General features: G+C 58.4%; 1 protein-coding gene across 6 annotated transcripts in view; it reads right to left on the bottom strand.

Moving 5' to 3' along the window:
• Positions 1-24045, bottom strand: part of DLGAP4 (DLG associated protein 4) — a 73845-nt gene that overhangs the window by 42758 nt on the left and 7042 nt on the right. The window contains exons 2-7 of one of the 6 annotated variants that reach the window (XM_027704727.1): positions 22087-23129; positions 20593-20760; positions 15021-15238; positions 11920-12034; positions 9129-9179; positions 7846-8092 (exon numbers count right to left, since the gene is read on the bottom strand). In XM_027704727.1, coding sequence (XP_027560528.1) covers positions 7846-8092; positions 9129-9179; positions 11920-12034; positions 15021-15238; positions 20593-20760; positions 22087-23037 — 1750 coding nt within the window. In that variant the 5' untranslated portion in view covers positions 23038-23129. Of the gene's footprint in view, positions 1-7845; positions 8093-9128; positions 9180-11919; positions 12035-15020; positions 15239-17302; positions 17348-18097; positions 18135-20592; positions 20761-21426; positions 21481-22086; positions 23130-24045 lie in introns of those variants that run through there. The other 5 variants (XM_027704729.1, XM_027704730.1, XM_027704728.1 and 2 more) reach the window with 5 other exon arrangements.

A 24045-nucleotide genomic window follows, 5' to 3' on the forward strand; every position in this document is an offset into this window, starting at 1 on the left:
GGCGGGGGGCCGCTGGCCGCTCCCGCACCGGCGCTGCCGCGGGGGAGCCGGGCGTCGCTGAACAAAGCGGGCGCCGCTCCCACCCCACGCGGAAGCTTTGTCTCCTTGTCGCGTTGACATCTTCCCCGGCGCGGCCCCGGCTCCACCCACGCGCGAACGTGGGTTTGGATGAAAGAGCCCCCGTGTCCCCCCCGCTCCAGCCGCTCCTGCCCCCGGCGCCGGGCGCGGGTGGGACCCGCGTGGCCGGTGGGCGTCTACCCACCCGCCACGCACCTGCTGCAGGATCGCCAGGAGGAGTCCTCCGGGGCAAGGAGACATACATGGAAAGGAAACAGCGGGACGGGGAGGTTTTCCTTGAGGGTGTTTTCCCCTGATACGAGAGATTTGCTGGTGGAGTTCTGCCCCGATGGGCACGGGGAGGGGGAGTGGAGCCTCACTGGGTGCGGGTGCTGTGCTTGGGGCTGTGCCTTATGCCTCCCCTTGGGCTGCCTGAGCAAGGCTGATGGGGGATAAGGGTGCGGAGGGGAGCGGGGCTGGCACAGCGTGCAGGCTACAGGAAGAACCTGCCTGGGCAGAACCACCCCGAGTTGGCACCCTGGGCACAGACGTGCTGGGTGCTGGAGCAGTGTCCAGCTCCATCCCTCCGATCCTGTTCTGAGACACATGGAACTGAGCACCCAGTTCGCCTGGACATGGGGCTGGGGATATCTCTGCAAGACCAGAGCCACGCCATGTAGTGTCTGACTGAGATGGGCAGCGGGTGCCCGCCAGCCCATCATGGTGTGGGCACTGCCCAGTGGCGCTACCCGCGGGTGCCTGGCCCTGGGTAGGGCTCCTGGCTGTGCGGGGAACGGTGCTGCCACGTGGCTCCCGCCAGCAGCACGTGTGCTGCCCCGGCTCCTCGCTGCTACCATCACTTCTTGGGTGCTGTGATTTATTGATGACTCGCTGGGTTCCCAGCACTGGGAGAAGGGTTAGTCTGCAGCAAGGAGCAATCAAAGTGCCGTGGGAAACACTACACTGAGCTCACGTGCTGAGCCATCGCCCCCCTCGGCGTTCAGAGACCGAACTGCTCCAGCTTTGCTGCTTCTGCTTTAGGAAGCAGCAGCACAATGGGGCTGAAGGAGGATCTGGTCACAGCGTCAGCCCTGAGCCCGAGGACCAACAGCCCAGGGCCTCCCCCTCTGCTGCCTACAAAAGAAAACAAGGAAACTTGTTTTCAATTCAGGGGCTCCCAGGCGACGAGTGGGGAGCAGCTCAGGATTGAGAGCCCCTCATCCACATGAACTGCGAAGCCCTGATCCAAACTCTTCCTGAATCTTCAGGAATACCCATGTCATGGCTCAGTAGATGGAAAAGGTAATGGAAGAGCATGAAGGAGAGGGAAAGCAACGCCAAGAACTACATACAAAGAAACCCTCATTTGCCTGTGATGTCTGACATCCTGCAAATGCTCCAGGCTGTTTGCATGGCCTCACTCAACCCCACCCAGCCCAGTTCTCCTGGTACAGGTGTGTGTGCCTCAGCTAAGGCCATCGGTCCCTGCTGCCCCAGTGGCACGAGCCCTGTGGCCACAGGGAGCCGCAGAGAGGGGCTGAGCAATGCCGACAGCAGGGACACAAAGCAGCACCTGAGGCTGTCTGGTGTCAGGGCAGCTCTGTGCTCACTTGGCTTACATGGATGGCCAGTGTGTGGGGGTGGCACCAGGCCCCTCGGCCTGAGGAGAGACCTCAGGTGTCTGCATACATGGAAAATTGCCCCCCACCCAGCTCTCCTCATGGGCAGAGCGCTGCACCATGCATGGATTCCTGTTGCTGCCCTTCCAGAGGCCCCAAACGAGCCAAGGCACCCCTTGGTGCTTTGATTTCTTCTCTCCCATGAGGTCAGCACTACTGACTCCCTTTCCTGCTATCAAGGCTGATAAAAGCAAGCAACAAGAAGGACTTGGCTTTCTGACCATATCAGCAAAGGGAAATGCTGGCAGCTGCCTTTGTTTCTACTCCTTTGTAGATGGTCCCTGCTGGGAGAAGGCAGGCTTGGCCAGGACCTTGGAGCTATGCTCACCTCCCCTGCATCTGTTTGTGCCAGCACAGCATCATGTGTGGCTGCAGCTCCCCCCTTCCTGGGGATCTGGGCGAGTGATATTTCTGTGGACTCAAACCCATTGCAACTGTTTTGGGGTGCCAGATATGTGCCTGCAGCAGGCAGTGAGCTTGCTGCCTGTGGAAAAGCTGAAATCTGGCAGCAAAGAGCACCAAGCACGGAAAGACAGGGATGATTTGGGTTTGGGGGTGGAGCTGAGAGCGAGGTTGTGGCCACGGTACAGCTTCCTGGGGAAAAGGGAAAAGGGAGTGCTGGCTGGGCACAGGGCGGTGGTGGAGTTTCCATAATAACAAGGAAAAGATCAGAGGTGAAAAATGAACTGGCAAATGTGGAGAGAAACAGCTGTCATAAATTTCTTTGTGTCCCGCACACACATGAACACGCTACAGAACATGTGTACGTGCCCTTTTTTCCTTTGCACCGACAGAGCGTGCAACAGAAATCTCTCCCTGGTGCGTGTGCGCACACATAGAAACACACACTCACACACAGACACACACTCTCTCCCTCTAATCCCTTTCCTGCTTGTATGTCAGAGAAAGCTATTTCTGGAACGTGAAATCTAGGTCAAAAAGGAGAAAATCTGAAGGGAATGATAAAAGTCCCTCCCAAAGACCATGTGGGGTCAGTGCGGGCCAATGTGATTAGTGAAGGGGCTGCAGTGGTGCTTCATCCCTCAGCCCTGGACACTCATGCGCAGGCGGAGCGATGGCTCCTGGCCTGGGGTGAGTTCCCTTTGCCTTCACACCACTGCTTCTTCCCCACACAGAAGAGAAGGCCATGACAGCTGAGAGGAACAAAAATCACCTTCCTACACAGAAACCAAGTTCACTGCGCACAGAGGAGGAGGAGGAGGAGGAGGAAGAGCTATACAACTTTCCCAGAAGCCACATGGCTTTCCCAGAAGCTGTGGAAACTCATTCCACAGTGAGACAACCCTTGGGGATTGGGCCAGCACAATGCTGTGACACTGCACAGGTGTGTGCAGGCACTTTGTCCTTCCTCCACTAAGCATGGCCCCACTGCCCCTGCAAGAGCATCAGTGCCAGGGAACCAGGCTGGCACCTGCCTTCTCCTGGGGCAGGGCAGGGTTCCCAGCACAGTCATGGCCTAAGAGCCAACTCTCCAATTTAGCGATAAAAAGGGAAACAAAAGCAACACAAAGAAGATAGGAAGTAGGTGGGGGGCAGAAGGCAGCTATTCTGTCTCAACCTTAGGAGTATTTCTCCTGGTTAATGCTCTCATGCCCAGCCTGGGCTTGGCAAAGTTCTGGCATATGGATGGGCCAGAAGATGCATGCAGCCTTGCTCTCCCTGGAAGGGATCTGGACACAGGATAAGGAGCTGGGCACGTGGGCTTTCTGGGATCAGGCTGCTGAATCCCAGGGCAGGATGCTCTGAGCAAGTGTGCAGTTACCAGATGGCACACGGGGGACTGGGGACAGCTCAAGCAGGAACTGGCTTGGTGTTAGCTTTCCCTCCTGTCTTTGCTTTGCTCAACTCTGCTTTCCTGTTTTCCCTGGATATCAAATATTCCACTCTGCATTGCAAGTAGTCTATTAAACAAGCAATTCCCACAGCTGCCTCTAATAAGCAGGAGCCGGGGCTGGGGATCCCTTTGTGATGCTCCCGAGCCGGCGTGGCTGTCACCACACGCCTGGCAATTAGAGGAATAGGTTCCATTGGGGCTTTTGAATCTCCGGCTGAGCAAGGCACAAAGCTTTGTTTAAGGCTGATCAAGGGCAGCTCATCATCTGTCTCGCTGGCTGTCAAATGGGAGCTAATTGCTTTGTAATGTGCCGGTGACACAGGCATTATTGGGAGGAGCTGTGGCAGACGTTTGACAGCTGTCAGGGCTCTCCCCTGGCCGTGTTCCCCACACAGACCTCAGGACTGGCACTCTTCTGAAATGGAGCTTGTTGCCCCTTCTGTACCATCCTGCCCTCGGATGGTGCCTGAATCCCTTTGCTTTAAGATCCAACCCCCACCTACCCTCAAGGAATGAGAAGCCTGTGTCAGCCCCAGCACTGCTGTTGCTGGTGCCTCTTAAGGATGCGTCCCAACAGAGACAAAAGCCAAAACCCCTGTCTGGGAACTGGGCCCATGGTGGTTGCCGTTCCTCTGGGCTGGTGCACAGATTCTGGGTACAGGAGGGTGGGATGTAAGCAGGTGAGGGCTCTCAGTTGTTTCACCCCAGAGCCTTGCGTGGAGCCTTGCCATGAGCACCTGCAGGTGATGGTGCATCCACTTCTCTCTGTTGGTCCAGGTACCAACTGAGGTACCAACCTGCTGCTTGGGAGGCCCCTCTCCTACACTACTAACCACTTAGATGCACAGATGCAAGGAAAGGGACCTGGGGGTGCTGGTCGACAGCAGCTGAGCACGAGCCAGCATGTGTCCAGGTGAGTAAGAAGGCCAATGACATCCTGGCTTGTAGCAGTCCTAGTGTGGCCAGCAGGAACAGGGCAGTGACCATCCCCCTGCACTGTGGCCATGCTTCCAATCCCGGGGTCACTTTCAGGCCCTTCACGGCAAGAAAGACATTGAGGTGCTGGAGCGTGTCCAGGGAATGGAACGGAGCTGGGGAAGGGTCTGGAGCACAAGTTGCAGCTAAGGGAGCTGTGAGGGCTCATCCAGGAGAAAAGGAGGCTCAGGGGGAACCTTCTCACTCTCTACAACTCTTTGACAGGAGGGGGGAGCCAGGTGGTGTTCAGTCTCTGCTCCCAGGGAGGAAGTGACAGGATGACAGGAAATGGCCTCAAGTTGCACCAGGGAGGTTTAGCTTGAATAGTAGGGAAAATTACTTCATGGAAATGGTGGTCAGGCATTGGAACAGGCTGCCCAAGGCAGAGGTGGAGGCACTACTCCCAGAAGTGTGGGTCCCTTCCAATTTAGAATATTCTGTGAACTTCCTATGAATTCTGTGAGCGAGTGTTCAAAAAACATGTGGATGAGGCACTCAGGGACATGGTTTAGTGATGGGCTTGGCAGTTCTGGATTAACATCCTGGGGCAAAGTACTTGCCTTCCTTGCTTCCCCCCTGGGTGCTGAGTGCCTGGGGCAGCACTGGGGAGGGCAGAGTGGTACTGACAGGGAGTGCAGGCAGCCCCCCCAGTCATCCCAGAGGTGCTGGGTGCTCTGGCCATGTGGGAAGGGGAGGGCTCAGCCCGAGGCACAGACAGCTTTGGCCAGGAGTCTGGGAAAGAGCCCCGTGCTGGCGCGGAACTGGGAGCAGCCTACTGGGAGAGATGGCCGGGCTGGAGAGAAACCAGCAGAACACGGTTGCCCACAGCCTCACCCTGACCCTGGGGCATGGAGTCAGTCCTGACTAACACTGCAGGGAGAGGCCACGCTCTTGTCCAGTATAGTAATTCCTAGTCAAGAGATGGGATGAATAATCCCAGCCTCCAGCGCCCGGCAGGTGTCTGCAGCCAGGGATAACTGCAATGGCTCAGCACAGGGGTGCTGGGCTCTGGGGCTCAGGAAGGCTCCCCAGTGCCTCGAAACTCAGCAGAAGACCTGTTCTTACCCCACAGCCAGGGATGTGAGGGTCTCACTATCTGTCATCATGGAGTCGCGGAATGGTTTGGGTTGAAAGGGACCTTAAAGCTCACCCAATTCCAAACCTCTGCCATGGGCAGGGACACCTTCCACTGGACCAAGCCCTGTCCAACCTGGCCTTGAACACTTCCAGGGATGGGACAGCCACAGCTTCTCTAGGCAACCTGTTCCAGTGCCCCACTAACTTTTGAGTAAAGAACGTTTTCCTAACATCCAATCTAAATTTCTCCTCTTTTAGTTTAAAACCATTTCCCTTTGTCCTATCACTATCTGCCTGTGTAAAAAGTCCCTTTAACTCTTTTTTAATAAGCCCCTTTAGATACTGGAAGGCTGCAACGGAGTCTCCATTGATGGTGAGGGGAAAATAGGAGTTGATTTGTCAGACACCTACATGGCTCCTCCGATTCTGTCATGGGAAAGAAAGCAGTTGGAGTCAGTTCAGACAAGGGGTGAACTCCCAGGATCTCACTGTAGACATTTTGAGACTAGTCTCTAGGTAGCAGCCCCAGGGCTGGGTGCACTAGGGTGATGCTGTCTGCCTGTCACCTCTGTCACCCTGCCTGCAGGGGAAAGGACTGGACTGCAAACCCAGCCCAACACTGCTCCTCCTCCTTGGTGTGGAGCTGGACTGTCACCTGGATGGCACAGGAGCCCCATGATCGGCTCAGATCCAGGCTGCTCAGGCTCCTGGGCAGGGTCAGACCTGCCTGTGGCTCTGCTGGGCAAAATCACAAATCCTGTGGATATGGAGGGGGCAAATTCTCACCATTTATCTTTTTCCCAAGCTCTGATTAGAAAGAGTTGTTTCCGGGAGTCCTGCCTGTGCAAGAACCTGCAAAGAAGTTCATGGTGAGCCCCAAAGCCTTGTCACACCTCCATCACTGAGGGATGGAGGCAAACACCTCCTGCCCTCCCTCTTCCCATCAGCCCCAATTCCTGCCTCTGGCTGATGGGGCTGCAGAGATTGGATACACACAGACCCTGGGGAAGCCAGTGCAATCTCTGGTGGAGTTTTGTTCCCAAGAGTTTCAGAGAGAGGTTAAACCTGCCAACAGCAGCCTGCATTGGAGCAATGAGAGATGCATTGTGGCGAGGAGAAGGAGGAGGATGGAAGCTATTCCTAGTGTAGGGCAGCAGGGCTGCTGCCTGTGCTGCAGGTTCCCCTGCCCCCACAACCCTGGAGGGGTTAGGGCACAGAGGGAGGCCAGTGCTTCTGGGCAAGGTGAGGGTCCCAGAAGGGGGTCCAGCTGCAGCATTCAGGCTCAGGTTTGGCTTGACTGAACAAAGACATGGAGCTCTCCTGGACCTCTACAGGCTGTGCCAGCCATGCCAGACAGATCCCAGCATGGAATCATTGAATGGTTTGGGTTGGAAGGAACATTAAAGATCATTCAGTCCCATCCCCCTGCCATGGGCAGGGACACCTTCCACCAGACCAAGGGTTGCTCCAAGCCCTGTCCAACCTGGCCTTGAACACTTCCCAGCATAGGGCAGCTACAGCTTCTCTGGGCAACTTTTGCCAGGGCCTCCCCACCCTCACATTGTGATATTTCTTTCCAGTATCCCATCTAACCCCTGCCCTCTGGCAGTGGGAAGCCATTGCCCCTTGCCCGGTCACTCCAGGCCCTTGTTCCAAGTCCCTCTCCAGCTCTCCTGGAGCCCCTTTAGGCCCTGGAAGGTGCTCTAAGGTCTCCCTGAAGCCTTCTTTTCTCTGGGCAGAACACCCTCAGCTCTCCCAGCCTGGCTCCAGAGCAGAGGCGCTCAAGCCCTTGGAGCATCTCCGTGGCCTTCTCTGGGCTTGCTCCAACAGTTCCATGTCCTTCTGATGTTGGGGACCCCAGAGCTGGAGGCAGCCCTGCTCCTGGGGTCTCATGAGAGCAGAGTAGAGGGGGGGGGAGAAGTCCCTCCCTTGACCTGCTGCCGACACTTCTTTTGATGCAAACCCCAGAGCCTGTGTGTCATTCCAGGACCCGCATCCAGCTGTTGGCCACCTTCTCCAGCACAGAGCAAGCCCCCATAAGCCCATAGAAGTCACAGACAGCCATGGCTGGGGATGCAGGAACCTGAGCTCAGTGCCTCGCGTGCTCGACAGCTCCCAGGCGGCCAACAGCAGCGTCCCCTGACCCCTCTCCCCCTCGGCCTCCGCCCCGTCCCCTGGCCCCTCATTGCGACCGGCACTCACTGCTGTTGGTGGGCAGGGTCCTGCTGCCGCTGAGGCTGCCCGTCTGGGGCGGGGAGATGGAGCGGACGGAGCCCGTGTCCTCCTCCTGGGAGCAGCCCGCCTGGATGGCGCGGAGGTAGCTGTGGCTCCGGGATCTGAAGTAGCTGGGCAGAGGCAGGTCCAGCACCTCCGCAGCCGCCGACTCGGCTTCGCTGTAGGTCGAGTCGCAGACCGCCTCGTACTGCTCCCCCAGCTCCGGCTCGGGTGCCTGCACGGGAAGAGGGGCAGCCCCAGTCAGCCCTTGCCTGCGGGCCGCCCTTCTCTTCCCTCCTGCTCCTCGCCCTGCTGCCACCCCTGCGTGGTCCTGCTCGTGGCAGGTGCCGCGGGAGGTGCAGTGGTTGGTGCTGCTGGGGTGCAAGGTGCCCGGGCTCTCTGCTGCAAGAGGGAAGAGGAGGCCCTCCTTGGAGGCGAGAGTGTCCCTGCCTGTGGAGTAGGAGAGACTTACCGCAGCAGTGCCTGTGAAACATCCCCCAGCCCCTGATGGTGAGGTTGAGAGCATGTGAGGCTAAAATCCTAGTCCAGCATCTGCCAGGTCCCCCTGTCCCAGCACAGGTGGGAGACCCCACCAGAGCAGGTGAGCTCCTGATGGGGGGAGATGGGGAGAGAGAAAGGGGGAGATGTGGGCTGGGGGACAGCCCTCACTCTTGCCTGGGGACAGGCTGCCTGGGCTGGGTCTGGGTGGCACCTCGGAACCCATCCCAGCCTCATCTACAGTGAGGGCCAGGAGAGGGCTCAACAGCCAACTGCAGTAGGCTGGGCAGGGGCAATTCTGCCACTGCCCCCACCTCCCTCCCCAGTGCCCCAGCCCTGCCCATGGCAGTAGCTGGGCAAACTTGGACTTGCAAGAAGCTCAGCCAGATCAAACCACAGCCAGCCCAGAGCAGACTATTCTGAAATACAGGTGAGAGATGCTAAGAGTGGCCCTGTTGCCCACTTCTATCTCTCCTGGCCCTTTCTTTCTCCTGACACTCAAGGACATTGATCCTGCCCAGCTTTGGCATCTGAGCTCCATGGCTCAAGAAGTTCATCTAAAACTGACAGTCCCTAAGCCCCTGCTGGGTCCAGGACCAAGCACTCCATCTGCCCTGCAGTGCCTGTTGCCTCCTCCTCTTTTCCTCTTCCTCCTGCGGCTGGTCTGGGCACGGGCTGACTCCAGAAGCTGCCTCACACCCCACCGTGGGTGTCCCCACTGACCCGAGAAAGCTGCATGAGGAAGGATGAGGGAAACGCCAGTGGGACAATACCTGCTCTCCATGGGTAAATATCTGAGGGATAAGTGAGGGGGGTCCAAACATCTGGAAGAAAGAGTTGGAGAAGGTTAAAGGCTAAGAACAAGGGAGCCCCTCACACAGACAGTCACTGCACAGGGACTGAGGACAAGGGGAGCGGGTGGCCCGCCCCCTGGGGCCACCAATGCTGACACTTCAGTACAAACTTCAGAGCTCATAAGCTGCCAAGTTAGGTGTCACACAGGCCCCTCAAACAGTGGCATGGACACAGCACAGCAAAGCTCCACAGGACATCTCAACCATAGGAGAACTGCTGACACCTTCAGCCTGCTGTATGCACCATATATCCATGTATATACACAGGGGACACTGCAGACACACAGTGCTGGGACACCCCTTGGCACACATGGACAGCTGGGCAAGGCTGTCCCAGTGAGCACCTCTGGGAAGCCCCCAGCATGGCCAGGAGCAGCGATGGGCCTCTGCAGCCCAGAGAGCCAGTGTGCTCCATGCGTGCTCCACGTCAGGGAAACTGTCCTTCACCCTCATGGCGCTGGACTGGCCACCCTGCTGCTGTCTCTGCTGACCCCGAGCCAGAAGAAGCCACACAGAAGCTGCACTGCCTTCCCACCACAGCAAAGCTACGGCACACATTTGGCATGCAGACAGACCCCTGAGAGACAATGCATTGCCCATGGGGAGGAATGCCACTTCCTCCTCCTCTGCTTCCCTAGTCTGCAGAGCACATCCACTTCTGACCCATCTTGGGAAGAATCCAGGTTCAAAGTGTACCTGAGGGAAGAGGCTTGGCTCTGGGGGATAGTCTGACCTGTCTGCACAGTGGGGCTTGGCAGTGTTGGGGTCACCAGCTGGCTCTCTCTGGCCACCTTGGTGTGATGGGGGATGCTGACATGCACACCTGGTGAATCCCTGACTGCCAGAGATCTGCAAGATGGAGCTGAGTGAGGACAAAACCAAGAGGGGACTTGTCTGTCAGAGCAGGGGATACTTCTGTGTGGGAGGACACTGGGGTCTGGCTGGACACACAAGAAAGGTGTTGGAGGTCACACAAAGGTGAGGGCAGGGATGGAACTGCCTCTGGCACTGACACTAGTGGCTGAACCAACTCCATCCTGGATCAACAGACATGCAGTTTGTAGGAGGTCTCTCAATCCCAACCAGCTGGAGCTGAACTCTCTGGGATTTGGAGGACAGAGGCAGAGTGCATGTGATGGCAGCAGCACCACGTCTGAGCAGGTGCTGTGGCAGTTGGTGTGCCCCCAGTGTCCCAGTGCCACCAGTCTGTCTCTGGGGTGGCTGCCTGGGCAGCTCCTGCCATGTCATGGGCTTCTCAGACCATTCAGATCCAAGACCCTTCTGATGACTCCATGGGGTGCTGCACTCAACTGCAGAACAGAAGCTCTAGACATGGATAGAGCATAGATCCGTTGTCTTCTGCAGAGACCTGGCTTCAGGCATGGACCGACGTGCAAAGGACAAGGACACAATGGTCCTGACGCCCTCTGTGCACTGAGACATCCAGCAATTGCTGCTGCTGCACAAGGGACGAGACTGACCACAGGGAACAGGTTTGCCCAGCAATGCCCTGTGCTCCTCCCAAGCTCTCCTCCAAGGGCTCCAACTGCTCTGGGACAGCAGGAGGTACCAGCCATGGGGCCAGAGGGGCTGGGCTGGGCCAGAGGAGGCCTCAGAGCCCCACACACCTGGAGGGGAACACTGGCAGGACATACACTGCTCAGCCCCCCTCATCCCTGGGTCCCTGGTGCCCACCCCACTGCTGCAACCTCTCCTTGTGCTGCCGCCTGTGGTCACTGCAGACAAGCACGAACAGAGATGGGGCATGACAGAGGCCCAGGGCGATAGTGGACCCGCTGGGTGAAGCCTGTGGAGCCATTCCTGCCCTGGGACCTTCACCCACACACTGAAAGGGCTGAGATAAGCACATGGGACCTCTGCAAAGGCTTGTCCTGGCACGAGTTATCTCCTGGCCTGTGAGGCAGCTGTCTTAGAGTCACCTGAGCCAGGAAGAGCTCCAGAGTAATCCCAAGACCATTGTGTAGGGAGTTAAACCCAGTTTGCGCCAACTGCATTCCAGACACTGGGGTCAGGGCATGAGTCCACCCTGTGACAAGGGGTTTGCCACCCACTACCGGCACCTCACAGGCATCCTCGGCTTTGCCAATCCCATGGAGTCCAGGAATATCCAAGAGAGACATCTCCAGCTAGCTGGGAGTTCAGCCTCATGAATTAAAAGCACCTTGTTCCTGGGTCCAGTCTGCTGTATGAGGGATGAGGTCCTGAGCTGAACAGGGTCACTGTCCCTGGTGACCCAGTGCTGCAGTGTCTCAGGCTGGACAGTAGCAGGTGAGGTTGGTCCAGGCTCTGTACCCACCCACTGGGCATGAGGTGTTTGCAGCAGGGTTGGACAGACTTGCAGGTGGCTTCTAGGGGGTGAGAAGGTGGGACCCTGTACCTGGAGCAGCCCTGAGCTTGATCCAGTGCTGTGGAGCACCGCTCTGGGCTCCCATACCTGTGGCAGAACAACTTTGGCTGCACCAGCAGTGTGAGAGGAGGCAAAGCTGGAGGGAGGAGGTCTAATATGAATCATGATTAAGTAGGTGGCCTTGACACTTTGGTAAAGCTGCCAGGGAACAGCCTGTGCAGTTCCTGGAGTGCAGCCAGTGCCTTGTTTTGAAGGGGGAAGAAGATGATGCTCCCTCTGCCCTGAGCTGGCCTCTCTTGCCGGGCTGTGCTGGCAGAGCCGGTCAGCACTTCAGCACCTCACCTGGTTGATGCAGCTGGACTCGTTGACGCTGTCAGAGATCTGGTTGTATTCTTCCTCCCAGGTTGGGAACTTCGGAGGTAGGAGGATCTCGACAGAGTCCAGGCGGTCCAGGCTCCTGCCAGCAGAGAGGGAGGATGTGAGGGATGACCCCACAGTGGGGGCAGTGCTGGGGCTCTGCTGGAGCAGAGCCAGACCACCCCTGCCCATGGCCAGATCACCCCTGCCCACGGCCCCTCTGCCAGGCACAGGCACTGTGCAGCATGGAGACGATGCCAGGTACCATGTCCACTGCTTGGTCCCTGGAGTGGAAGGAAGTGCTTCCTCACCTTGCCAGCCCCTGGAATAGCCTGGCACAGAGGTGAAGGGTTGTTGGGTGCAGCAGAAGGAGAGTGGACAAGATTTCGGGTCCCACTGACCCCAGGAATGCACTGCAGATGCCAGGTTAGTCCAGCTGAACTCCAAGGAGCACATGGGATCTGTGCCAGCCTCCAGAGTCACAGCACTGCCTGGACTTGTGGGAAGGGAGTGAGAGGTGGGGTGAGAAATGACTTTTAAATGATGTTTTGTGGATTTTGCAACTGGAAACTTCTGCAAGATATATACATACATATATATAGACACACACACATATATCTATATAGATACATAGATATATAGATGTATAAAAATTTGTGTAGAGGAACCCAAAAAATTATCTGGAAGGAGTCCAAGGGGAGCCAGCCTGGAATGACAGTGATGCAGTAGCAGGGGGGCAGTATTTCCAGAGCATTTTTGCTGCAGACTTTGGGAGAAAGTCTGTCCCCATGTCCTGGGGCTTGTCAGCAGCCTCTGTGCAGGAGAACAGGTATGTCACTGAGCACAACCCAGCGCAGACCTCAGCTATGGTCTCAGCTCAGATCCAGGCACACAGGGGCTGGAGGGATATGGAGGGATGCAGGAGGAAGAGGAGGCATGTGGGAAGGATGGACTCGCCTGTTCGTATCTTCCACCACGAGACCCTGTGTGTAGGGTCCTTGTCACTGATTGGGTGGACATGGTGTAGGACATGGTCAGCGATGCTAACCCGGGAGAGCTATGGGGATTTTCCTGTTGGAATATCCTGGAATGGCCTCTGGTCCTGACAGAGGCCCCTGTAGTGCTGCTTCCCCCACATCTGTCACAGCTGTGGGTGCAGAGGTCTGTCTGTCACTTGCCTGGGGGACAGAGAGCTGAGGGCAGGGCAGAGCCCTGTGCAGCATCTGGGCCTCCCACAGCACCTCTGGAGTCTCCATCCTGGGGTGGGATGAGAGCGTGAGCCATCCCTTCTGCCAGGGAAGATGGAGGAGACACCCAGCCCCTGGGCACCCACTGAGCGGCCCAAAGGCCTCGTGAAGCCTCAAGCCTTGTGCTCTCCGCTGACTGACAGGTTTCCCTCATGCTGACAATCTTTTGTCTGTGAGCTCGCATCGTAAGCCAGCGGTGTCCTGAAGCGGGCAGCATCCCCTGCCTGTGCCATTCCACTGCCCTTCACCCTGCCCTGCCCTCGCAGCCTGCCCGCGGGGAAACTGAGTCACAGAGAGCGGCCAACAGACCTTGGAGGGGCAGAGGCCCTCGCAGAGAGACGGATCGTAGCTCCTTGCTCTGGGTGTCTCTGTGCCCCCCCCCGTCCCAGCCACATGCCGGTGTCCCCCGGCTGGTGGAGCCCGGGGCTCCCCGACGGGCGGCGAGGGCCCGTCACCAGGTGGCGGCCGCGCTCCACCCCGGCCCCGGCCCCAGCCCCGGCCCCAGCCCCGGCTCTGTCCCGGGCAGGGCCCCGCTGCAGAGCCCCTTTCGCCCCGCAGAGTCCTGCCTCCGGCAGAGCTCCAGCCGGGACGAACCCTGATCGGAGCCCCCTGGGTCCCCCCACTTCCCACAGCCGCATCCCTGCGGCCCCGACCCCCCGCGCTCCCCAGACCTTTCCCAGCACTGTCCCGTGCTCCGGCTGAGCCCAGCGCTCAAGGCAGCTCAGATCCCGATGGACATGGTCAGGATGGGCAATGAGGAACTCCAGCCTCTCTACGTAGGTATTTTGCACCAGAGACCCCATGACCCCTCTCTGCTCCTCTGAGGCTGATGTGAAGGCTGGGAATAGGGATGGATCCACAGCAGGCATTTCTAGGGCTCCCCACAGTTGATTTTGTCACCATCTCTCAGCAGAAAGCAGCATCTGATCTCAATCTGAAGCCTCCATGAGGGTTCCCCACACTGCCTGCACCCACCTTCCCTCTGCCTGCTGAGCCTCAGGAGCTCATCTGCGATGGTTCCTGCTTCCTCCCGCCCCTCCGTACCACTCACACCCTCCAAAGCTGCAGCATCCAAAACACTGACAGTCTCCAGGTGCCTTGTCCTGGGAAGTGGAGCAGCTGGTGAGGACACAGCACAGCATTGCCACTGGTCATGGGTCACACACCTCCCGTCCTGCAGGACCACCTTCTGGCCCGGCAAAACTTCTGCCATGTTCCCCTGGCTCTCCTGTGTGTCTGGCTCAAACCACTGTGGGTCTTCCTCCCTCAACATCCGGTGCCTAACCTCTCAGCTCTTCTCTCCTGGCCTCAGGATATCACCCAGCCCAGTGTGCCAACTTTCTGGCTGGTCACAGGGTCCTTGGGACACCTGTGGAGTAAAGCCACTGTCACAGTCCCAGCGGGCCTTGGGCTGTGTGCCAAGTGTCCTGAGCCATGCTGGGTCAGCAGCTTCCACGTCCAAGTGGCATCATGGGGTTGGGATCTCCGTACTCCCCCAGAGGAGAAGATGCTTGGAGAGGAAATCCCCACAGCTCCAATCAGGAGTGCTCTCCCCATCACTGAGCAGACAGGGACCTGGAGCAGCTCCTAATGCCAGGGCTATCTGGAGTCACCAGGATGGGGAGCTCTCTCCATTCCTCTGCCACATCTCCTCCTGTCCCACTTTTCTCTTCATGTCTCTGCCCCGTGGGCAGCCTGAGCTGGGGTGCAGGAGCCCTGCTGTGCTCTGATCCCCACTTGGAGCCTCTGTGGGGTGCTGCTGCTGGCCAGACCCCAAGGGCTGCTCCAGGGGTGGCCCTGGGAACCCATGCAGAGCTCCCGGAGGAGCTCCAGCATTACCTTTGTGTGGTGCTCTGCTCACTCAGGGACTGTTGGGTGGCCTTGAGGTAACTCTGCCTCCGAGCTGCAGTTTTTGGGGATGGTTTGGGGCTGTTTTCTGAGTCTTCACTATCATCATCCCCCATGGCTTTGATGTAACTCCCGCTCCGCATGCGCCGGCACGGGATCTCGCTGTCCTTGTCCCTGGACAGCGTGTTGTTCCACTCCCCCTGAGGCACCTACAAGAGGAAGGAGAGCATAAGCAGATGTGAGGGATGGCACCTCTGGGATCAGTGGGATCATGGGGACTTGGGGGGATTGCTGAACTTTCCACTGGAGTGCAGTGGGAATGGGTAACATAACTCCTTTACAATCCTCCCTTACCACTTCATGCCAGGCAGCCCTGGGATGGGTGGCTTCTGTTTCAGCACATCACAGCCATTCCCCCTGCTGCAGCAGACCACCTCCACCCCAGACATGCTCACACAGCCAATACAAGCTGCACAATGCCAGACGTAAGGGGGAGGGAGGAGGGAGTCTCACCAGGCCTGTGTGGGGCATTGGGACAGGAGCAGACATGGGTGTTCATCACACAGACCATGTCATTGAACATGAAAGTGCTGTTGTAGAGCAGGACTTGTGAGTCGGAGCCCAGACGGGTTCTAACACCCTTTTAGATTTCTGAGTTGAATGTGACTCTGAGTGGCTGAAATTCATTTCTGAAGCCAAGTCAGGCTCTCACAAGTCCCTCTGGAGCAGGTCAGGCACACAGACCTTGTGCTGGCCTCTCTGCACAAAGACGAGCAGCACCTTCAGCAAGAGAATTGCTTCTAACTCTACTAAGATGGCAACTGCACAATTAATTTAAGGCAGACACGATCTCTTGATCCCTCACTAGAGATGGGTGAGCTGATGGTCCCACTGGAGGCTTGAAGCACTGAACAACCTCCCAGTAGCCAACACCCCACGTGCCCATCCTGCGAAGGGTTTGTGTGGGGGACTGGAGGCAGAGCCAAGGTGCCCAGAACAGACCAGGACAAGAGCCACACATGGTGTGGGACAGGTAAGGAGAAAGACGGGGAAGCTGGAGTTGCCAGGAGCAAGCCTTGGCTTTGTGGCTTGCTCGGATTGCAGCTGGCCTTTGTCCTGCCCTTGAGAGATGTGGCCAGGGAGAAGCAAGGACAGATGTGAGGATGCAGCAATGTCCATGCCATGCTGACCCCAGGGTGGCCTGAGGCCACCCAGTCTGCCCCGGGGAGCAGCAGGTGGGTGGGTGCCATGGGCAGCAGCAATGGGTCTTGTGCTGAGCACAGCTCATGCTGCTGAGGAGCATCCACATTGGCTGTGCTGGATGGAGCTGCTGGATCTGCCCAGATCCCCAGGGAGCCATGGGATTAAGCAGCTGGTGTTCATACAGTGCTCTGGGGATGCAGAGTTGTGCTGCAGCTGTGATGAGCCAGAGCTGTTAAATGCTGCGTGGTGCCTTTTCCCACCCCTGTTCACAGCAGGTATGTTCTGTGGGAGCCAGAGCCAGTCTGAGGGTCTGTCTGAATCTGTTGGGGTGCAGCATCTTCAGGTGAGGTTTAGATCCTCAGGTAGTGGCTGCTCGTGGTCCTGAGAGCACCTGGGCTGTGTCCAGGCTCAATCCACACACAACAGCTCAGCTCACACCAAGGGCTCTCTTGTGCCCGAAGGAGCAGGGGCTCAGCCCGTGTCCTGCCATCCCGCTGCCTCCTCTGTGTGTCCAGGAGAAGGCAAGGTGTGGAACAAAGCCCAAACAGCCTGTGGGTGATGGGGCTCCTGTCAGGAGCGTGCCCATGACGCAGCACCGGCATTACTGGGGGTCGTGGAACACAGTCAGGGCTGATGCCGGTGTGTGAGATCCATGTGGGGACTAATGGAGAGTGAGTCTTCCACGTGAGACCCACACCCGGCCAGGCCTCCCTGGCCCCACTTGCTGCTGGTGAGGGTTTTCCCATCTCTTTCCACCCTGCCTCCTGCAATCTTTGTGCTTGGCCGTAGCTCCCAGGCTGGCTGCTTGCACGACTGTCCAGCTCAGGGGATGCAGGTGTTTCCATCAGGTTCCTACAAATGTAAGAGCCCAGAGCCCTTTCCCTGCTGGGTGTGAGCCCTGCCTCTGCCCCAGCCTCTCTCCATACTGGTGGCCTTGAGGCCGGCCAGGAGGGACTGCACTGGCTCCAGGTAAGTCCTGCCATGGGAGGGATCCCAACAGGTTACTAGGATGTCCGTCTCTGTTCCTAAAGGAGACAAGGGCCCTGAGAAAGCACTTTTATACCCATCACCTTGCTGTCAGGTCTGACTGGAGACTGCATTTTGCTGTTTGCCTTTTCCTCGGGGTGAGCTGCAGCTCCTGCCTGCGGGGGTCTCGGACTAGCACGGGGCTGGGCGCGGGCAGGCAGGGCTGGGAAGGGGACAGGCCTGGCGGAGGAGGCAGAGTGTGCCAGCAGCTGGGTTGCTCAGCAGAGCAGGGACTGCATGGCCGTGCCCTGTGCAGGGGCAAACGCTGGATGGTGTGGGGCAGTGAGGGGAGCTGGGCTCAGCCCAGGACAGTGGGGATGTTAAGAGCTCAGGCTGCTGCGGCTGCTCCAGTGCCGCTGCTCAAGGGCAGGGGCCGGGGGCTGCTCAGTTCTACCACGGTTGGTGCATTTGCCTCCTGGCCTCCGGCCCTGTTGGCTCTTGGCAAAGCCGCACAAAAGAGTTTCAGTGTGTCTCTGCTGGTGCAGCCTGTGAGCCAGGCAGCCCCCAGCACTGCCTGTCCCATACAGACCCTGTCCCTGTCCTAGGGACAGCCTCCCCGCGGCATCGGGACAGCCCGCTGGTCCTCACCAAGCTGCCTTATTTCTCCTTTCCCTGCCTCTCCTTTGTTTTTCACTTTGGCAAGGCAGCAGGACACAGCTGTCGGGGGGCTCCACATTCCAGTTCAGCAGTCAAAGGGAAGGAAGATGCTTGGCAGGACACCCTCTGAAGCCACTACCCCAGTCTGGATTGTGTCCCACCTCTGCCCGCATACAGAGTCCAGGGGGAGCTCTTGCTCCTGAGGGACAGAGTGCTGAACAAATGTTTCATAAGTGTCACACCTGAAAAGACAAGCAGGTGCCCTTGGGGACCTCCAAAAGCAGTACAGGTACTTGGGGTGCTCTTCAGGGTCTTTTGGGGTGCTTCTCTGCACTGTCAGGCTCCTGAGGATGTGAGGAGCCTGTCCCACAGTCTGAAGCTCTGCGATGGGGGTGATGAGCTCAAAGCAGCTCCTGTGGTCAAGGACAGACCTTGACAGGGGTCAGTGAGGCCCCTTGATGGCAGCAGCATTCCTGGCAGGTGAGACTCCGAGCTCTGAGCACAGCTCATGTGTCACAGACAGGACCAAGTGGACCTGAGGGCACCCAGGCCTGGCCCAGAGCAGCTCTGGAGGCTCCTCACTGGCAGTGGGACTCTGCTGCCCTTCTTGCTGCTCTCCCCGGTGTGGGTTTGGTTTTGCCCATGGTGTTCTGGCTGGTGTGGAGGGCGTGGATATCAGAGAAACCCCCAGGTCAAGAGCACTTGTGGAGGCTTGGGGATACACCTGCCCTGAGGCTGCATGGAGGTGAGGAGTAGGCAGCAGAGGTGGTCTTCCAGGCTGCAGGATGTGGATCCTTCTGCCCAGTTGTGGTCCATGTGGTGCCATGCGGTGCATGTGGGATTCAGGCATGTGTCCATCCCTGGAACTGGGGTTCGCTGCTGCCACAATGCTGAATGTCACAAACCAGCAGCACTGTCTGGCTCTGCTGCTCTCCTGCCATGAGCAGAGCACGGAGGGAAAAGGGAAGGGGTCACATGGGCAACCCCAAAAGAGGGGGGAGTGGAGGGAAGGGGAAGGCTCCACTCCTGGGCTCTGGACAGGGGTGCAGAAGCTGCACCACTCCCACAGTTTCGGGGAGGTCTGGAGGAAGAAACTTGCAGAGCAAACAGCGTTTCCATTCACACATATGCCAGCTCTGACATGCAGCTCAGCCCCGCCACACACGGACATGCACCACCCAGGAGCGCCCTGCCAAGCTCGCGGGCTGGACACGGCGGGCAGGGACGCACGGGCCATGCACAGGCTGCACTGAGGTGGGCACACTGCTGCTCCCTCCAGGGCCACCTCCCTCGGGGTCAGCCGTGGGCTCAGCCACGTCCTTGAGAAAGCAAACCAGAGCCCTTGGGCCCCGGCTGTCTTTCTGGCAGGGCACCCTCTAGGAAGGACCTGGGCTGGATTCCTGCTCCATGGCAGCTAGGTGGGGCTGGCGTGAGGCAGCGAGCATCCACTGAGTGGCTGGCACTGAACAGGCCACCCAGTCTGGATTATGAACTATTTTGGGGGGACCTGGGGGCTAAGGAAGTTCTGGTGTGGTCTGACTGTAAGTGGGGTTGGGGAAGCTAATCTGGATGACGCATGAGGTTAATGGTGACTGTCCACTGGGAGCCCCCACACTGCCTGTCCCTTCGGTATGATCCTGGGATCCACAGCTCCTGCTCACCCCTGCCTGGGTCATCCCCCACTCCAAGGAGCTTCCTAGCCATAGGGATCCTGACCCCTCACCCTCTTTCCTTGTGCTGCCAGCCACATGTGGGGCCCATGGGGATGGGGGAATAGGGCATGGAGAACACAGTCTCCCTCCCTGGGGACTCTGCTCTAAGGATAGAGATGTGTCACCTTGGGGACTGATCCCAAGAAACCCCTGATGACAATGGGACAGGGCTGGATCTCGAGCTGGGTGATTACCATCTCTAATGTCTGGGTATGGGGATGGGCCTGGAAACGTCACATGAACCCCTAGTAGTCCCCAGTGAAGCCCAAGACTACCCAGAGTCTGCAAATGGGGCAGGAGAGGTGAATAGGCTGAGGGGCTTGCCCAACCTGGAGGCTGGGGTGTCCTGTTTGTCCCCATCCCACTCCTCCTGCCCTCCCTCATGTCCCTTTACCTCTGGGACCCACCAGGCATTTCTGCCTGGCAGCAGCCCCATCCACAACAGGGCAGGGCCCCTGTGCTCCCCAGGCACTGGGCAGGCAAATCCCTGTGCTTCCTCCCTGTGGCACACGCAGGGAGTGGGCTTGTCCTGTCCCCAGGTGGAGTGTGGCCTTGCAAAAGGATGTTTCCCACACACCAGCTGCAGAGATGACTTCTCCATTACCAGTGCAGCCCCTTTCCCGTGCCGAGGAGGGGTCTGGATACAATCACCCCATGCTACCATGAGGTTCCTGAGCCCTGTGCCCTGATCTCTGTGGCTCAGATGGGTACAAGATCAGCCTGAGCACCTGTGACCTGTCAGCTTGCGGGGGCACCGAACATCATGTTTTCTGGGTGCCAGGGGTCTTGGCTTTGCTGGTGAGATGCTGTTGGCCGCAGGGGCTGCTCCAGGCACTCGGGATGTTGGTTGCACCCTGGAGTCCCCCAGTGCCCCTCCAGCCATGGCAGCCATGGCTGTTGGCTGCTCCCTATCCACTCCAAGTCTGGTGGCACAGGCTACTGCCCCTGTCTGATGGTCCCAGGAGGGTCAGGGTCAGGGTGGGAGGGAGCTGGGCAAAAGCTTCCCCTCAATACAAGATCCCTACCTGGGCGCTGCCTGCGTCGGTCGGCCCGGGGCTGAGGGGCTGGTCCCACTTCCGTGGGGGCTCGCTCGGCTGCAGTGGGGCACCTGTGTCCTCCCAGCTGAGTGGTGGGGCTGCCCAGCTGCTGGCCGGGCTCGTGCCACCCAGCTGTGCCCACAGCCCTGCGTCAGGCTGTCGAGAAACGGAGGCTCATTATATGGGGGGGAAGGATGGCCAGGGCAGCCTCACATCCCCAGCCGGGGCCAGACTCCGAAAGGCAAGGGGCTGTCGGAGCTGCCTGACGGGCTCTGCACTGCAGGCCAAGGGGAACAGGGTCCGTAGAGAGTATGGCTGCAGCTCTTTGACCTCAAACACTTAACTGGAAGGAGGGGGGCAAAGAAAAAGAAACCAGGCCAAGACCATTTTTCCTGATGATGCTCCTGATGAGTTCAGTCCCTTGAAAGTTTGATTTGCAGCCGTGGCCAGAACAGTATTGGAAACAGAGTGTGCTTCAATAACTCACTGCTCTTTAAAGCTTGTAAGCTTGCTGGGCATAACCAGGGGAGCCCATGGCACCTCTTTGTTAAAGGGATGCTGGAGATTTACATATACAGATTGGTCCCCTCCTCCCCCCATCCAGGCCTGGCTTATTTGTCTTCATTCCTCTCTCTAGGGCACAATCAGGTTCACGTGCAAAACTGCTTTTGGAATCTGCCACAGTGACCTGGAGCTGTTGGTGATGGGGTTTCAAACCAGCATTAGCCATGCAGGCCACGGCCATGCAAGCTGGGGGCTGGCATTGCCCCCCTTCCCCCAGCCCTGTTCCGCGTGGGCGAGTGAGGCAGCGGTCGGTCCTACCAGCACTCCGGGGAAGCTGGGCAGAGTGGGGCTTACTGGACACGCCGGCACGTCCTTGTGATGCGTGGATATAAGGGGTAAGTGTTAGTTATTGCTGGGGATCTTCAGCCCGTGGGGTGGTGGAGCGGGGGTCTCCATGGGAGTGGGGCTGGAGCTTGGGGAGCTGTGTCCAAGTGAGTTGTGAGACACGGCTCTCAGCATGTCCAGCTGCATGGGCACCCACTGGGAACAACCACATGTGGGCAGCTACATACCCACCTGCCCAAGAGTGTTCCCCTCAGCATCTTCAGGGTCTGGGCAGGCAGAAGGGGCATATGTGGGGCCTGCAGCAAGTGGGGATCGCAGCAGAGGGTGTGGCATGGCACATGCCCTCCTCCCCACACTGCCATGGTCCAGCACAGGGGCTGGGGGGTGCTGGGACAATGATGCAGCTGTGGGAGATGGACCCCAGGTGCACCAGTGTCCCCGCAGGAGGAGTGGGGGTCTATTCCTGGGGCCCCTCCCGGGCCTCTCCTGGCAGTGTGACCTTAGGTGGCAGCTGAACCATCTGGAGATGTTTGATAAGGTCACACGGGCAATAGGGTGCCCGGCGAGAGGATGTCCCCTGAACTCCTGTGCTCTCCCTGCATGGAGCATGCCATGCCCCACCCCGGCACCCACCTGCAGGTAGTGGTAGGCCAAGTCCTGGTGGCAGGACTTGGATTTGAGCAAGGCTTTGTCAATGGTGGCGGAGGCCTTCTGGCACACCTCCCGGGCATGGCTGAGCGTCAGCGTGGACCAGGAGCCCCGCTTGATGTAGTTGGAGTCGTTGTTGATGGGGATATTGGTGCAAGGGGTGACTTTGAGGTCGTTATTGCTCTTGGAGGATTTCAGCATGTGCTCGCTGATGGTGTTGTAGGCGTGCATGAAGTACTTTGGCTGGCTGTGGTCGGGCTGCCGGCCCAGTGTCATGAGCCCCATGGGGTTGCGGTAGCTGCAGGTATCACTGTCCAGGTTGTCATCGGAGCTCCACCAGCCAGAGATGTTGGACCTGGTCCTGCGCTTGGGCTCCGAGGTTTTCGCTCGGTCCTTGCTCTTGCTCCTCCGGTTTTGCTTGGCGTCATCTGCCCCCTTCTTCCCATTCACGTTGCCCTTGGTGGGGCCCTCCAGAGACTGGGACTTGGCAAAGAGCTTCTGCACAGAGTGGACAAGGTGCCGGATGCGCCCAGGGCTCTCACTCCGGTGCTTCGTGTCGCTCCGCTGGAACTGGAGGGTGCTGAAGCCATCCCTGTGGATGGGCAGCTGCTTCTCAAACTGATCAAGGAGGTTTGCAGGCAGGCGGTTGATCTTTGTGGCTTGAGCATGGCTCGGAAAAGGGTTGTCATCCGGGACCTCGAAGTGGGAGTTGTAATGAATGCGGGGGAAAGTGCTGCTGTTGGAGATCTGGTTGTTGAGTGGAAGGAGACAGTCACCATGGAGCGTGTTCTGGGCTGGGAATCGGGGATCCATGGTGAAGGAGTCGGTGGGGCTGAGGAGATAAGGGTTCCTGTCCTGGGGGGCATAAAGAGAGTCTTGAGGGGAGTCCAGGTTATCAGAGAGGTGGCGGCTTCTGTTATCTCCTAAGCCCTTCATGGTCCCAGTGCTTCCCAGACCATCACTCAGGGACGGTGTGGCAGACTCCTCGCAGGAGCACTGGCCCCGCTGCCCCGCAGACTTCCCTGTACCTGGAGGAAGAGGACAGATGCTGAGAGCCAGATGGGAATCCCTCTGGCAGCCTAGGGGGCATCCCCGTGGGGGCTGTCCCAGCTCTGAAAGCAAATGCCACCAAGGTTATGGAACAAAGGAGAGAAGCAGGATAGGAGAGAGCTGACACGGCAGGAGGGGAGGAGAAGGGGCACGAAACCAGGCACTGTGGAGAACAGGGCACAGCAGAGGAGGAGGGGCAGGATTCACTCTCTTTGTTAAATAACCATGTGCAGCATCAGAACACCAGCAGCGCTGTTAAGCAGCCTGTGGTTGAGCAGTGAGGCACACAGGCACTGCAACTGCAGAGACAGAGTCCCCTCCCCAGCAGTGTGACAAAAGCTGGCAGGGTACCGCCAGCAGGTCCCTGCTCTGTCCCATTTACTCAAGGGGCTGGGGAAAAACCTGCTGTCAGACACTGCACCGGTCTGCCCTGAGCCCAGGCAGCGCCGAGCACCTCATCCTCTGCCCAGTGTTTCTGTGGTGCCGGGATCTCAGGGCTGGCAGCCTCTGCTCATGCAGCTGTGCTAATACGAGGTGATGGCAAATGCCTCTTCTCAGCCAGTACCAGGCTTGTGGCATGTTTTACCCCGGAGCACAGAGTGTCAGTAGCTCTGTGAGAGCAGAGGTGTTTCTGAGCACTCAGCACCTGACTTGAGAAGCTGTTTGCTGCTCAGATGGTGATTCCTGCCGTGCTGCATGACTCCTGAGGAGCTGTGTCACTCTCCAAGCCTGCCCATCTGTCCCTGATACTGTCCCCTCTGCCACAGCAAGGGGCTGGGGTTGGCCACCTTTGGCCCATTTGGGAGGTACAGGATCCCTGCAGGGTGGCAGAGGGGCAGCTGGACAGAGGGAAGGGAGTCAAGGGACATCCTCACTGAAGGTCTCCCCAGCAGT

The sequence above is a fragment of the Neopelma chrysocephalum genome, unplaced genomic scaffold (genome assembly GCF_003984885.1).
Source record: "Neopelma chrysocephalum unplaced genomic scaffold, ASM398488v2 Primary Assembly neopelma1_286, whole genome shotgun sequence".
In the NCBI taxonomy this organism is placed as follows: Eukaryota; Metazoa; Chordata; class Aves; order Passeriformes; family Pipridae; genus Neopelma; species Neopelma chrysocephalum.